General features: G+C 41.3%; 1 protein-coding gene across 1 annotated transcript; it reads right to left on the minus strand.

Moving 5' to 3' along the window:
- Positions 1-1742: 1742 nt before the first annotated feature.
- LOC127439312 (nuclear factor interleukin-3-regulated protein-like) lies at positions 1743-14248 on the minus strand. The gene is made up of 2 exons (XM_051695582.1): positions 14066-14248; positions 1743-3397 (listed from the first exon to the last, which is right to left on the minus strand). The coding sequence occupies exon 2, from the start codon at positions 3251-3253 to the stop codon at positions 2468-2470; it is 786 nt and encodes a 261-aa protein (XP_051551542.1). The 5' UTR covers positions 3254-3397; positions 14066-14248; the 3' UTR covers positions 1743-2467.
- Positions 14249-15841: the final 1593 nt, after the last annotated feature.

A 15841-nucleotide genomic window follows, 5' to 3' on the forward strand; every position in this document is an offset into this window, starting at 1 on the left:
GTAAGCACAGCGTAGTTCTAACGGGAAGACTAGCAGCTGTACATCATCGCCCCATTAGCTAGGTAACTCCTAGCCAATCACATGTAAGCCAATGCCTTATAAGCCTGCTCACAATCTATCACATTGCTGTTTCAGTGTGCTAACACGGCAACCTCCACCACCCCACCACTACCAGTTGAGTCCTGTCCTGCACAGGGGTAGGCTCCTCGCCCCTGCCTCCTATCTCCGGCAGGATATGACGGTTCCGAGTACAACTTCTTCGGACCGCCAGATGGGGCTTACGCCAAAGAGAGACATTACATTTCTGTTTTATATTCATCAAATAAATGTCATCTTGAATTTCACTCGAGTCTACGAGTCTTCCTGATAGAAAAATGGTTACCGGTTAGAATGAAATAAAAGAACTGTAAAAGAACAGTTAATAACATTCTTTTTAAAATGACAGTACTCTGCGCTAATGGTTGGGTGAAATATCAGTTGCAGTGATGCCAGATCTCACAAGAGAAACAAGCGTCCTGGTCTGGAAAAACAAGCCCAAAATAAGCCACTTGCCTCACCAAAAAAAATAAAATAAAATAAAAAAAAGAAAATTAGCAATTAATTTTTTTTTTCCCCTGTGTGGCGGATTTATCAACATATATAGCATACAGTTAATTAACAGTTAAGTATAATTTTAATTACAGATCTGCTTCTCAGTCAAAACCCAGCAGCATCAAATCTGTATTAATGCATCATATCTAACAATAATTTAGTGAAGACTTGGCAACAACTGAGAAATGAACTATTTACCTCTAATAATGTTTTCCTTGTATCTGGATTAGCAATGCATGTATATGTAGTAATTAAACATAGTTGTTAAAAAGGCCATAATTCAGAGAATCAGCAACGGGCAATTAGGCAAAGAAATGTGTGATACAGCAGTTTCCTTCAGGATCAAAGGGAATGTTTCATTTTTTCAGGCAACATGAAGTGTAGTTAAAAATGTTTACTGTGATAAACCCTTTAGCCTTTGGTTTCATACAAAAAAAAAAAATAAATAAAAAAATTGGAACAAAATTAACCGGTTATCAGCATTTTTAAATAAAGTTTTCACTCCGGAACAGTTGAAAATCGCTTTGTTCCAGTTTTAGGTTATGTTCTGCCAAAAAATTTGTTTGTTTTCAGTTTTCATTTTCGTTCCTTGAACTATGTTAGTCCCTGTTCAAAAGCATATTGTGTTTACAAAAATAAAATGTTAGTTTACAGCAGGTATGCTCATACTTTGTAACAACACTGCACATACAGTACTGCACATGTGGAGCACTAGGTCATATGCAATTCTGATGGCTTTATTCACTACACTGAAAATCAAAAAGCTGATTGTCCTGAATGTTAATAACTAAAATGGCCAGGCCTGGGTAGCTCAGTGGTAAAATATGCTGGCTACCACCCCTGGAGCTTGCTAGCTCGCTAGTTCAAATCCCAGGGTGTGCTGAGTGACTCCAGCCAGTTCTCCTAAGCAACCAAATTGGCCCAGTTGCTAAGGAGGGTAGAGTCACATGGGGTAAACTCCTCATGGTCACTATAATGCGGTTCATTCTCGGTGGGGTATGTGGTGAGTTGGGCATGGTTGCCACAGTGGATGGCGTGAAGCCTCCACATGTGCTATGTCTCCATGGCAACACACTCAACAAGCCATGTAATAAGATGCACAGGTTGATGGTCTCAGATGTAGAGGCAACTGGGATTCATCCTCCACCACCCAGACTGAGGCAAATCACTACATGCCCACAAGGACTTAAAAGCACATTGGGAATTGGGCATTCCAAATTGGGAAAAAAAAGGGGAATGAATAAATAAATAAATAAATAACTAAAATGGCCAGCTTAAACATTTTGGTCTCATCTACATATGCCTTATTTTTTGGTTGTTAAACAGTCACTTATTCCTGAGGTATTAGGGGCAGTTCACACCGAATGTGTTTTTGCATCTGTCCATGCTGCTTTTCAATATTCTTTCTATGTAAGCATGCACTAGATGGATGTCTTTGACTGTTGTGCTATGTATCTCAAGCGGGAGCTTTTTTCAGATGCCGTGTCAAGTTAAAAATAACTTAAACTGTTAAAAACATGTCTTGAGACACCTGTATTCTGTTCGTTTTTTTTTTTTTTTTTTTTTTTGCACAAGCGTGTGTTGGGTCTGAACTGTGTTTTTCTTTTTCTTTTTTTTCTTTTTTAAAGAAACTGACAACCTGTATTGCTATTATCATACAGTGTGCTTCAGATTTTGAAAATGGTTTACTCATGACACCCAAACTTAAAATGGTCCAGTATGTATGTACAGATCCAATCTCTAATTAATTTTTTCCCCCTGTCTTTTCCATTTTTTCTTACAGTAAATTTGAGGTATCAGAAATAACCATTTCTTTCCCGATGTCAAAGTTATTACTTATTTGCGAGAGTTATTCTACCCTAGTGCCTGTTTGTTTTCAATCTGGCATATATACTGGGATTGGAGATGTAGATTTAGTGCCATAGTTTTTGTGCTGTGAGTTTTGCGTCTTCAATCTGAGTTTATGAGGCAGTGCAGTGCTGGAATCTGCCGGTGCCTTCTGTTCACCTTCCTCATCTGACAAGATCCTCTGATTTCCTGGCTGGAGCAGGGGTCGACCTGCCCAAGGGGCAGCTGCTGGGGCAAGGTGTGGAGGTAAGAGTAAAGGTGTAGTTGTAGGAGAAGGGAGGCTGGGAATATCTAGGCTAAATGGGTAATTTCTTTGTAAGCCCATAGGGTTTGTAGGCTGGAATGCTGACCCATGGAGGGTACCCAGACAAACAGGTGGCTGCTGGTTTCCAGATAGATTGGAAGACTCTCTATCTTGCCTTCTACCCCAGCAGAGGTCTTTGTCTGGGCAGGAGACCAGAGGTTTTGGGGCCAGTGGGTGCAGTTGAGACAGGGCTCTTTGAGATGAAGAATAAGACACCCCAGTGCTGAGAAGACCATACAGAAGCTTTAGTGCCAACAGCTCAGCTCGCAGACGAGTGTTCTCCTTACTCATCGAAACCAATCGTGTCTCCAGAACATAGTCATTGATCCTCCATTTTTCTCTTGAACGTCTGGCTGCCTCATTATTCTTGCAGCGTTTCTCCCAGTAGATTGCATCTTTCTTTTCCTCTGGGATGAATTCTCGTCTGCGATGCAATCCCAGACCCCTTAGAGATGGCTCTTCAGCTTTTTCCTCAGGTTCCCACTTTACATGTGAGAAAGCAGACTCCATCTTCACTAGCCCCGACGAGGTGCACAAATTTCTGGTTGGTTTTGCAGAATATACACCTGTTGTCTTTCTCAATGTGGTATCTGGAGTTTGTCAGATATTAGTCCCAAGTTCACTTCTCAGTCATGTTGCCACCAGAACCTGTACCTACAATGAAAGGGCAACGTTATTTCCTTTGCAGGTGTTCAGTTGGTGTATGTGTGTCTCAAATTACACCAAGGAGTTATTGTTACAGTCTGCAAGAAAATGTGGTTGTCATTGGGTAGCAATTTCTGATTAAACTGACCTTTACCTGCTCAACACCAGCATGGTTACAGATGCCTCACATCTTAACCTAAAACCTGACTCGATTCGTAATTCACACATCGACTTCCTGTAATCTTCCCGTCATGAGCATTAGGGTGTCAATGAGGTAATAAGACAAAAATTCCACTCATGGTCAGTGTTGGTGTAGAACATTGCAGTTGCTCTAGTCAGCTGAGCAGTTACATTATAGCAGTAACAATTATTGTTAAAGCTAGTTTGCTGGTCAGGTTGGTCTGTTTGATGGATTTAAAAGGCACTTTTTAGATGGTCAGGCTGGAAGACATTTTCTGGTTTTAGATGGTTATTTGTTTTTTCAACAGGAAACTGTAAAAAAAAATCATCCAAGTCAATGTCTAAGACCCTGTAAGATTTTTTTGAGTCAGTTTTAAAATTTGTCTGTGTATTAACATTTATGATGCTAAGCTATGCATCAGTGATGCTAAAGAAACCATTAACCAAAGCCACATCAAAGCCTGACTCTCAAGAGACTATGAAGCATTGTTTTAGTCATGAGCATTGGGGGTGTTGACTGCATCCTGCACAACAAGTGTGACCACTAGGGTGATTCAGACATCATGGGATCCCAAATCATCCCACTCAGGGTTCCAAGAGCTCGCACAAAGTCTGATGGTCTATGATTCTGCGGGTTACCAGTGGAAGAACGATCGAATGAGACTTACAGACAGAGGTAGAGAGTTAAAGACAAAGCTAATTCTTACTAAGTAACCATGCTGCAACTGTACAGACATACTTCCTCTCTGATGTCATTGCCACATTGTACTCGCTCTATACTGACATTTATAAGTAATAATTTTAGCTTCCTTTCCAGACAAAAGGCCAGATGCAAGATAGTTTTCTTTCATTAGATCACATTAGTCATGTCGACTCATTTGTTTTTATAAAGAGTGAAAGAAGAGTTAAAGATCACATGAAATTGTGCGACAAGTGCCGTTTTCATTCCTGTGTTGATGTATTTCCTATTGAAAAAGGAATTTGAGACGGGGCATATCGAAGGTCTTGTCCCTTTTTTCAAATTGAAATTTTTGAAAAGGCATTTGTTTACATCACAGATGTGAACCGTGATTTGCTACTTGTTATTGCTAGTCAAAGTAGTATCGGGGGTGTGGATTTCTCATTCTAGATAACATTTGATTGGACAAAAAGTTGGATAGTCTGCGAGTACAGGAGACTCATCAATTGATGGTGTAGAGAAGAGAAATACTGAAAAAGAATTTTTGTCAACTTTTAAGTGTAACTAGTAGATACAACCTGGTCTCAGAATCCCATTACTATACCTTCTAAATGTTTTTAACATGGGTTGAAGTAAGGTATCATAGCACTTTTGTGGTGAAATAAACACTAGAGGCGCAACAACAATGACTTGTATTCACTTTCACACAAATCACAAGTAAAACGTCAGGTTATCAGTTCATAAACATTTAGTTTTCTCCCTGTTGCTCACACAATGCTATCTTATAACATAAAAACACTTTTACGCATTACTTGTAAGGCAACACAGTTTAACATTTACATTACATAAGCAACAACATTTACATTTTCGAGCTCATTCAAGCTGCATTTGCATCACGAAGGACTGGGGTCCAGAACCGAAAGTGTCACAGAAGAAACACAAAATGGCTGCTTCATGAATTGTATTTTCCATCTCAAATTTTTATTTTATTACACAATCGGTTAGGCTTAGGTTTAAGGTTTTGGCTAGGGAGGTAGGTTTTGTTGATTTAAAACCTGATAGAGCATTAACCTCAAATGCCTCATCTGACTGGGATAATTTTTAACTCGCTTTTAGCGCCACTCAGTGGACATTTCGCCTCGGAACTGCTGGAAAATGTCGCAACAGTCTAGTACATTTCATGAGATAAGGCTGAGTAGCTAACAGACATCCTTGCTGGAAAAAAAAGGGCTTAAACTGGGTAGAACTCTGGGAAAGTAGCTAGACTATCTGAAGATCATCCTAGCCAGGTTGGGAGACTAACTTAAACCAGTAAAGATAAAACCATCAAACCATCTTGGGCTGGAATAGCTGTTTTTCAGCAGTGTCTAAAAGTCACAAAACTCCTTTTGATATCATGTCTTTAAACCTGCTGATATAGATGAAATATTACATATTATACATATGATCAATCTCAACATTAGCATCAGTGTACATCCAAATCTTTTAGTCCTGTGTGCAGTTAGCGACTTGTTCGACTAACCCTAAGTTTCCTTGTTCATATTCCCCATGCTCACTGTGGTTTCTTATTTGTTTCTTCAGAACCTGTCTCCAAGTAAACAGAGTGTCTGTATTCTCATGCAGACAAACCACATCCTGTTCATCCCTTTATTTTATCTTCTCTACCTTTTTGATTAGCTGGAAATCTGGGCTCAGAGCATGACAGAGAGGTGTATGAAAGCTCACCACAGAGCAAAATAAACAGTCTGTTAGGCCAAGCCACGAGCCAGTGATGTACTGTGTGTTTGTTTAACACAGCGCAAGAGCATGGTCTTGGTGTGGAGGGGATGTATTGTGGAAATCTCGATTAAACCACAGCTACGAGACCGAGCTTGCAGTGTGGCGCTACACTGACCAGTGTGTACATTAGTGTGTATGCATGTGCGAGCACAGTAATTCATCGCCACTCACATGAAAAAACAACCAATTGAAGTTGCTTTTGCAAACCAGCAAGTGAAAGATAATCAGTTAAAACAGTGAGTGGCAATATTGTAAACTCCTGCAGGAAATACCATTGCTTGCTAGGCAGCAGAAGGATAGTTTTTGCAAAGCTTATTATTTTTTTTTCTTCTGCAGAACAGAAATTATTATTTTAAGAAGAATATTTCAGCTCTGTAGGTCCTCACAATGCAAGTGAATGGGTGCCAAAATTTTGAAGCTCCAAAATCCACATAAAAGGAGAATAAAAGTAATCCATATGACTCCAGTGGTTAAATTAATGTGTTCAGACATGATATAATAGGTGTGGGGGAGAAACAGATCAATATTTAAGTAACATTTTTTCATAACTTCTCCTCCCTGCCCAGTAGGGGGCGATATGCACAAAGAACTTAAATATTGATTCTCACACACACCTATTATATCGCTTCAGAAGATATGGATTTAACCATCAGAGTTGTCTGAAGTACTTTTATGCTGCCCTTATGTGGATTCTGGTGTTACAAAATTTTGGCACCTGTTCACTTGCATTGTATGGACATACAGAGCTGAAATATTCTTCTAAAAATCTTCATTTGTGTTCTGCAGAAGAAAGAAAATCATACACATTTGGGATGGCATGAGGGTGAGTAAATTATGAGAGAATTTTCATTTTTGGGTGAACTAACCCTTTAATTGCAGAGGTTGAAAACATCCTGGTTACTTTTGTAACCTCCGTTCCCTGATGAAGGGAACGAGACGTTGTGTTGATGTAGTGACACTAGGGGTCACTCTTGGGAGCCCCAAACAACTCTGCTTTTTTGTAAAAAGGCCAATGAGAATTGGCGAGTGGAATTTGCATGCCACTCCCCCAGACATACGGGTATAAAAGGAGCTGGTATGCAACCACTCATTCAGGTTTTGTGCTGAGGAGTCGAGACCAGGTCCCAGCCATTTCAGCGGGTAGTTCAGCATTGTGGCAAGTGGGACACAAGGTCTTGTTCCCTCCATCAGGGAATGGAGGTTACGAAAGTAACCAGGATGTTCTCTATCTGTCACTAACTCAATGTTGTGTCAATGTAGTGACACTAGGGGTCCCTATACAAAACGCCACAACTAGCTGAACTGTGTTACGTGAACTGGTAGTGTGTGATGGGCAGACTGCTGTGTGCCTCGTAGCCAGCGCACCAGGCCATCACGTAACCTCCCCCAACGCTCTTATGGGCATCGAACGGTCCACCAGGAACAAGTCGACTGCCCAACTACAGGGACAGGCTAGCCCAGTCGAGGCCTCTTTTCCCTCTCTTTTCTCCCCAAAAAGAGTGGAATTTGTTAACTGACTGGGAGCCATAAGTGTCTGCATCGGGGGTGTCCCTCCCAAGGGGAAGACACTGCGGAGACCACACCCCACCCAAAAAGGGGGGGGGCTATTTTGAGTGGAATACGTCACATGGTCTTACCGAGTCTTGTCAGAAGTATGTCATGTGGAGAGGTCCCATGGTAGGTCCTACCCGAAGGGGGAGGAGTTTCTACAGAACATGGTGACCGGGGGCAGAGGGGCCTCTGCCCAAGGAAGACGCAGTTTGCCGCCAGGGAAACAATTTTGCGGAAGGTATCACATGGGGTCGTGTTTGGGGAACCAGCACATATGGAGCACCTGCCTCAGTACAGGGGCTCAGTAGCGCACGTACTGGACCGGTCAGCGAGTTTCTCTGCAAACTCAACTGCCAGAGGGCTAAGGAGGAAAGTCATCCAGGGATCACAGTCTGTGAACACGACTGGGAGTCAAGAGCGCACGTCTTCACCTCAAGGGAGGGGAAAGGTGCTATGCGCAAGCGGTACACCCGTCCAGTTGTCGCGGAACTTACCTGCTCGTGCCTGCCAATACACGGGACAAGATCGGCTCAACCCAGAGATTGTAGAACCTTGCAAAGGTGTTGGGTGTTGCCCAGCCCGCTGCTCTGCAGATGTCTGCCAAAGAGGCGGCACTGGCCAGGGCCCAGGAGGCTGCCACACTCCTGGTGGAGTGGGCTCGTAACCCCGCAGGGGGTGGCACGTCCTGAGCCTGATATGCCATTGTGATGACATCGATGACCCAGTGGGCGATCCTCTGTTTGGAGACAGCGCTTCCTTTCTGCTGTCCACCAAGGCAAACAAAGAGCTGCTCAGAGCTTCTAAGGCTCTGCGTGCGATCCAAATAGATGTGTAAAGCTCGCACCGGACACAGCAACGCCAAGGCTGGGTCTGCCTCCTCCTGGGGCATCACTTGCAGGTTCACCACCTGATCCCTAAAAGGAGTCATGGGAACCTTGGGCACATAGCCCGATCAGGGTCTCAGGATCACGTGAGAGTAACCCGGACTGAACTCCAGCCATGATTCGCTGAGAGAGAACGCCTGCAGGTCCCCTACCCTTTTGATGGAAGTGAGTGCAGTCAGGAGGGCAGTCTTCAAAGAGAGTGCCTTAAGCTCAGCTGACTCCAAGGGCTCAAAGGGAGCTCCCTGTAGACCCCGAAGGACTACAGAGAGGTCCCACTGGGACAAAGCACGGTCTGGAGGGATTCAACCTCCTAGCGCCTCTCAGGAACCTGATGATCAAGTCATGCTTCCCCAAATACTTACCATCTACTGCATCGTGATGAGCCGAAATAGTGGCTACATACACCTTCAGGGTGGAGGGGGACAGCCGCCCCTCCAGCCTCTCCTGCAGGAAGGAAAGCACTGATCTGACTGCGCATCTCTGGGGGTCTTCGCGTCGGGAAGAAAACCACAGGCGCCTCGTAGAGGGAGCCCTAGCCTGAGTGATCGTGTCTACCACCTTGGGTGGTAGGCCACTTAGGTCTTCCACATCGCGTCCAGGGGCCAGACCTGGAGATTCCAGAGGCCTGGTTGCGGGTGCCAGATGGAGCCGCATCCCTGAGAAAGAAGGTCCTTCCTCAGGGGAATTCACCGGGGGGAGTGTGAGATCCGAGAACCATGTCTGGGTGGGCCAGTAGGGTGCTACTAGGATGATCTGCTCCTCGTCCTCCCTGACCTTACACAGGGTCTGTGCAAGTAGGCTTACTGGGGGAAACGCGTATTTGCATAGTCCAGGGAGCAAGCGCATCTATACCAAGGGGTGCCTCGGTCAGGGTGTACTAAAGCGGGCAGTGTGAGAATTCCCGGGAAGCAGACAGGTCTACCTGTGCTCGACCGAATCGACTCCAAATCAGCTGGACCACCTGAAGGTGAAGTCTCCACTCTCCCCTGAGGGTAACCTGGTGTGACAGCACATCCGCTGCGGTGTTGAGGTTACCCAGGATGTGAGTGGCTCATAGCGACTTGAGGCGCTGCTGACTCCAGAGGAGACGGCGGGCAAGTTTTGACATGCAATGGTAGCGTAGACCACCTTTGGCGGTTGATGTATGCTACCGATACTGTGTTGTCCATCTGGACCAACACGTGCTTGCCCTGGATCAATGGCCGAAAACTCCGCAGGGTGAGCAGTACTGCCAACAACTTTAGGCAGTTGATGTGCCAATGCAGCCTCGGGCCAGTCCAGGAGCCGGCGGCTGTGGGCGCCTGGCGAACTGAATAGCGTAGCCGAGTCGGACGGTCCTGGTCAGCCAGGCTGGAAAGTGCGAGCCATGCGCCCAAACTCCGGGCAAGGGGGACCAAGGGAATGATCACATCGGATGTACCGGCGGGTGGGGCCTTGCGGCAGGGCGGAGCTCGAGATGTCACGTTGAGTGGACTCGAGCCCGTGGCCGTGCTGAGTCCAGGGACATCGAAGCACTTATCTGGCTCCTGCCGCCCACCATAAGATTGGCCTATGAATGGGGAGGAGGAATCTTGTCCCCGTAGTCCACTGGAACCAATCCCGTGTGGGTGTGTTTGTGCCACAGCTGGGCGCACAGGGGCGGGGGGTCTGCCGCTGGAGCGCCATACCAGCCAAAATGGGATGGTGGACGGTGGTCGTGACGACGGCCGTGCGCACCGGATATGTGACCCAGGAGACGAGGGAACCATTCGCCAATTCTCATTGGCCTTTTTTCAAAAAAGCAGAGGTGTTTGGGGCTCCCAAGAGTGACCCCTAGTGTCACTACATTGACACAACATCGAGTGAGTGACAGATAGGGAACTTGAAGTGATACAAAATGCTTGAGGAATAACAATACAGTATTTCCTTGTAGGTATTGTAATTATGCATAAATAAGCCATGTAACAAATGAAACTAGGCAACAGAACATTGCATATTTCCATGGACAACATTACCAACCCTTAAAACAATTTAGCCCCTGACCATTTCTTTCCTATGGGTCAGTGGAATTCTTAAACCTAACACCCATATAACCAGTGTTAGGTTATAAACAGGTTTTGTTTTTAATAATTGTGTGGGCCATGGTAACCACAGTGACATGTGGTTCTACTCCAAGACTAACCCAATTCTCTTTATCAGTCAACATTTCTTAGTGATGTACCAAAAAAAAAAAAAAGGCTAGAACAAATATTTAGGTGTCAAATTGTTCCACATCAACAGCTTTGCTGCTCCACTCAAAACACTTAGAATTGAGTTGCAGTCAAAATTCTCACCTTGTGTTTCTGATATTTCATGTATAGTTTAATCACTTTAGCTGTACAAAGCATGCCATCTAAGACCATCTACCATCTATTTATGATTATTTTAGCTAGTAATATCAGACTGTTTATTTTCAGTCAGTTTGCTGGTATGTGAAACTGACGCGCATTTTATATGCATAAAGCAGCTGAGTTGCAGATGGCCTCTTGCAGGCAGTACCACAATATCTGTCCGTTTTGCTTCATTTAAAAAGGGGATAGATTTTGAAGCGCATCCTCTGGGGAAATGTACAGTAACTGAAAATGTAGAACAAGCATTGCTCATTAAATTGATAGTTCAGCCAAAAAAAAAAAATAAAAAAAATAATTCATTGTTTACTCATCCTATTATTATTTCAAACCCGTTTGACATTCTTTCCTCTGTGGAACACAGAATGAGATTTTTAGCAGAATGTTAGCAAAGATGTTCGAACGTTTGGAACGTGGACATGGGGGTGAGTAAATGACAGAATTTTCAGTTTTGAATGAATCATCACTTATATTGTGAGACGTTTTTGTTGTTTGCTAGCCAGCTAATTCGGACATGGGCTTAAAACATTGAAACATGAACAGTTTATGAGTGGTGGTGGTGACCCGCTGTGTAGCTAAATATACCTTCTGCCCGCTCTGTCGCCATGCCACAGCCATACACACAAACACACAATTACACATACACACACTTGCATACACGAAGAGAGCATCAGCTCTGCAACAATGTAGTGGTTCTCATGCTTTCCCCCTTCCTGTGTTCAGTTAGCTAGTAATATCAGACTGTTTATTTTCAGCCAGTTTGCTGGTATGTGAAAGTGACGCGCATTTTATATGCATAAAGCAGCTGAGTTTAGAAGTTAGCCAGAAAACCAAAAACCTCATGAAACTCTTGAAATTACAATATGCTGTGCAGTTTAACACAAAGTTTCACAAGATAGCATAAAAGCCACTGTATGCTCAGTGATCTGTACAGTGGCATTCAAATGTCTGAGTCCACTTGTGAAAAATGCTTCTATTTTGCTTTTTGCTTTTTTTTTTTATGCAGTTTATTTTATGACAAAATCTATTATTAGCATAACAATTTGAGAGAAAAATGTATGAATTTCCAATTTTCTTAATATTTGGTATTTTCCCCTTTTTGCTTTAATGACAGAATGCATTTGAGCTGGCAAGGACTCTACAAGCTTGTGAAAACCTGATGATCCATGTTATCCCAGCATGACTTGAGAATTTTCCAAAGAGCTTCTTGTGTGCTCCAAACAGCTTCCTGTGTGCTTCTATGGAAGCAAGGTAATTTGCCTTTTTTATACAAAGGAGTTATCATGGTCAGTGTCACAAATTTAATTATTTGATTAGTGACTAAGTAATGGGCCTAGTGCAGAATCTTTCTTCTTCTTTTACAACATAATTATGTCAAACATTTCTATGTTTTAAATTTCTCAAAATCCTGAGGGGCCGTTCAGACCGAACACGTTTTTACGCTCAAGACAAGTTTTTAAAAGTTGACATTCATTTATAACCTGACACGGCATCTAAAAACACAGCGTTCCTGCGAGAAACTCTGAAAAAAAAAAAGAAAAGAAAAACAGTCAGACACGGTGCACGGTCAAAGACATCTATCTAGCGCTTGTTTACATGGAAAAACAAATGGACGCATAGACGCGTTCTGTGTGATTGGCCCCTTAGGCTTTCAGGTTTGAAGATTTTGAATCCCAGATTTTCAATGTGGACTCACGGTAATAATACCGTGTATATCATAGTATTAATATTTGTCTAATGGGCATCAAACAAGGCTTTCGATGACTGACTGTAGTTCTATGATGGCTTTATTGCCTCCTGAGGCCTCTGCCAGGCCTGCACCTGCAGCTTGCTTACATTCTATATTTAGGTGGTGCTGTTCAGGAATTAGCTCCTAAACTTCTGCTTTTTTGCCACCTAGCTAGTTTCCTTTTCCCCTAACCACCTGCTTCTCTGTACAAGTTTATTTCCTGGCTCATGGTTTTACGTTTATTTATTTATTTTTTTTACCTCAGAGCCTCAGATGTTTGCATGGAAAATAACATATGCTTGCAAAAAGTTCAAAAACGAAAGAAAAAAAGAAAAAGTTGTTTTTCATATTTTCCTTGAAAGTATACAGTTGCATCAGAGAGGCCATTTACGACTTCGGTTTGAATATGTTTTGCAGCTTTTTGTCTTATCTAATCTTCCCTTGAAATCATTTAAGATGTTAAAGATGCCACACCACACATCCCTTAAAACTACCCACATTTACCAACCTCACAAGATCTTTACCTCACTTTTGAAGCTTTCATAAGCTGAAAATATTTTGCAGGTCTTATTGTACATTTTGCGATTTACCATTTCTAATATTAGACGTGTAGTCCAATTTATAGACTAATTTAGAGATGTCTAAATACAGTTTAAATACAGATTATGTAATGTAATGTGATTTGAAATATTATCTTTACTTCAATCCTCTAATATTCCATACTATTAAATTGTCTGAGAAATTGTTTGATACTTAGAAACATGCAAAATGCTATGCAAATTTATATCACATTAACCTCATAGTTACCATGATTTTGGACAGTTTAAGACAAATTGTGTACAGATTTACACAATATTCGCCAAGCACTCTGAGATTAGTAGATATGATGCTTAAAGTAAACCAAGGGTTACGTCTGAAATGAGTTGGTTTTGTTTAGAGATGCACACCAGTTACAGTTGATGTGAATTATTTTTGTCCCAAACTAAGACAGTTCCCTTGATATTGCACAGAATAAGACGATTCGTATACAGATTGATATATAAACGCCTCCCACATTGCGATAGCAAGATTGGATGGCTGCAATGCTTAAAATAAACCAACGGTTGCATCTATATGAAGTTTAGTTACAGTATGTTAAGTATGTTCAGCTACCGGGTACAACTGATGTGAAACATTTTAATCTCAAACTAAATCTGCATATCTGATATGGCTTATCTTGTACTTCTCATTTTGAAACTGTACTATTATTACAAAACGGTAAGCCTTAAATGATCTAGTTTCTATTCACGAACATTTTAAGCTATTTTTAGCCTCTTTTACATGCTCATTTAACATTTAGACAATGCCATGTTTTTGCAGTCAATGTCATTGTTTATTGTATTTGATGAGATACATCTCAAATTCTACAGAAAGCCAAAGGATGTTTGTTTATGTTAATAAATGTTATCATACTTTCATACTACTGTATATTTAAAGTTGACCATGGACGTACAAAAGCCCCATTCTTACCTTCACAGCTTCTCACAGTTCATGGAGTCTCGTCAGGTCACCCTGCATTGACTTCAATGAGGATGCTCTTCAAATCTGGAACCAGCAGACTCTCAACCCCTTTTTTTCTGTCTGTCTGTGACCTGAGCATCTCACCTGCCTTGGAGTGTTGATTAAGCACTCTCTTCTCTGACTTGTGGCTTCTCTTTGGTGAAAAGTGTGATTAAAAGTTAGAGGCTGCTTGTTTGGCTCTTTATGAGATCAGTTCTGCCCACAAGCCCCTGTCTGTGTTTACTGCTTCTAACACAGAGCCAATAGGTCTACGCCATGGCCTCACATATGTGCAAGTGTGTGTTTTTGTGAAAGAGGTGCCAAAAGTCATCAGTTATGGAAAGCCGACTCTTACTGATTGCATTTGTGATGGGCAAATGCTTTTCACTTCTATCCCTTGACCGAGCTCTTCTCTTTCAATTTTTGCAGCTGCTAACTAACAATGTGAAGGCTTTAAATTATAATATTAAAGGAAGATTCCGGGTTCAATACAAGTTAAGCTCAAACGACAACATTTGTGGTATAATGTTGATTACCACAAAAAAATATTTTGACTTGTCCCTCCTTTTCTTTAAAAAAAAAAAGCTAAATTGATGTTGCAGTGAGGCACTTCCAATGGAAGTGAATGGGGCCAATTTTTGGAGGGTTTAAAGGCAGAAATGTGAAGCTTATATTTTTATAAAAGCACTTACATTCATTATTCTGTTAAAACTTGTGTATTATTTGAGCTGTAAAGTTGCTTAATCATTTTTGCAGGACAACAGGGATTACGGCACTGCGCCATCATGGCAACGAAGTTGTAAAAATTGGATATGAGGGACGAGTCAACATTTTTTATTTTATATATATATATATATATATATATATATATATATATATATATATATATATATATATAGTATAGATATATATATAGATATAGATATAGATATAGATATAGATATATAGATATAGATATAGATATATATAGATATAGATATATATATATAGATATAATTATTATTATTATTATTATTATTATTATTTTTTTTTTTTTTTTTTTTTTTGTGGTAATCAACATTATGCCACAAATTCTGTTGACTGAGCTTAACTTGTGTTGAACCCACAGTATTTCTTTGTGCTGTTTTGGGAAGGCTTGTCCACTTCCAAAATAAGATATTTTAGTATGTCCTTTACTAGTTCCCAGGGCTGTAACCATAATATATATTGTTCTATTATTCAGAATAATGGTCGATAACTATGGCATTTTCAATGACCAGTTCTTCAAATCTTTTTTTTTTTTTTTTTGAGCATTTTTTTTATTTTTATGTATTAATTTATTTTTTTTTGTTTGTTTATCATCCAATTAATGACCACATAAATGTTGTATGGTGACTGTGTTGCTCTTTTCTGGTGGTATTCACAACACATATGGTGGTATCCAGATATGCATTTTTAGGATCATCGCGCCCCCTACTGGTTATTCCAAAGCTTTTTATTATTATTATTATTATTATTATTATTATTTATTTCACTTAAGTCTAAATTGTAATTTAGAAGTTACGTAGTTGGGTTCATATATCATTCGCCAATCAGAAAACGTTATTTTATCGATCAACGCGATAAGATAAACTCTTAAAGGCATAGTGCATATGTTACCAACACAGAGTGCAATTGAAAATATCCCTTAATAGATTCTGTATTATTCATGAATTTTAATAGGTTAATTATTGTAAATGTGTCCTCTATAAGCAATTGTAAGACATT

This window comes from Myxocyprinus asiaticus, chromosome 50 (genome assembly GCF_019703515.2).
Source record: "Myxocyprinus asiaticus isolate MX2 ecotype Aquarium Trade chromosome 50, UBuf_Myxa_2, whole genome shotgun sequence".
NCBI classification, from domain to species: Eukaryota; Metazoa; Chordata; class Actinopteri; order Cypriniformes; family Catostomidae; genus Myxocyprinus; species Myxocyprinus asiaticus.

Bases quoted from the DNA above. Each gene is read 5' to 3' on its own strand.
- LOC127439312 (XM_051695582.1), bottom strand. From the start codon at position 3,253: ATGGAGTCTGCTTTCTCACATGTAAAGTGGGAACCTGAGGAAAAAGCT.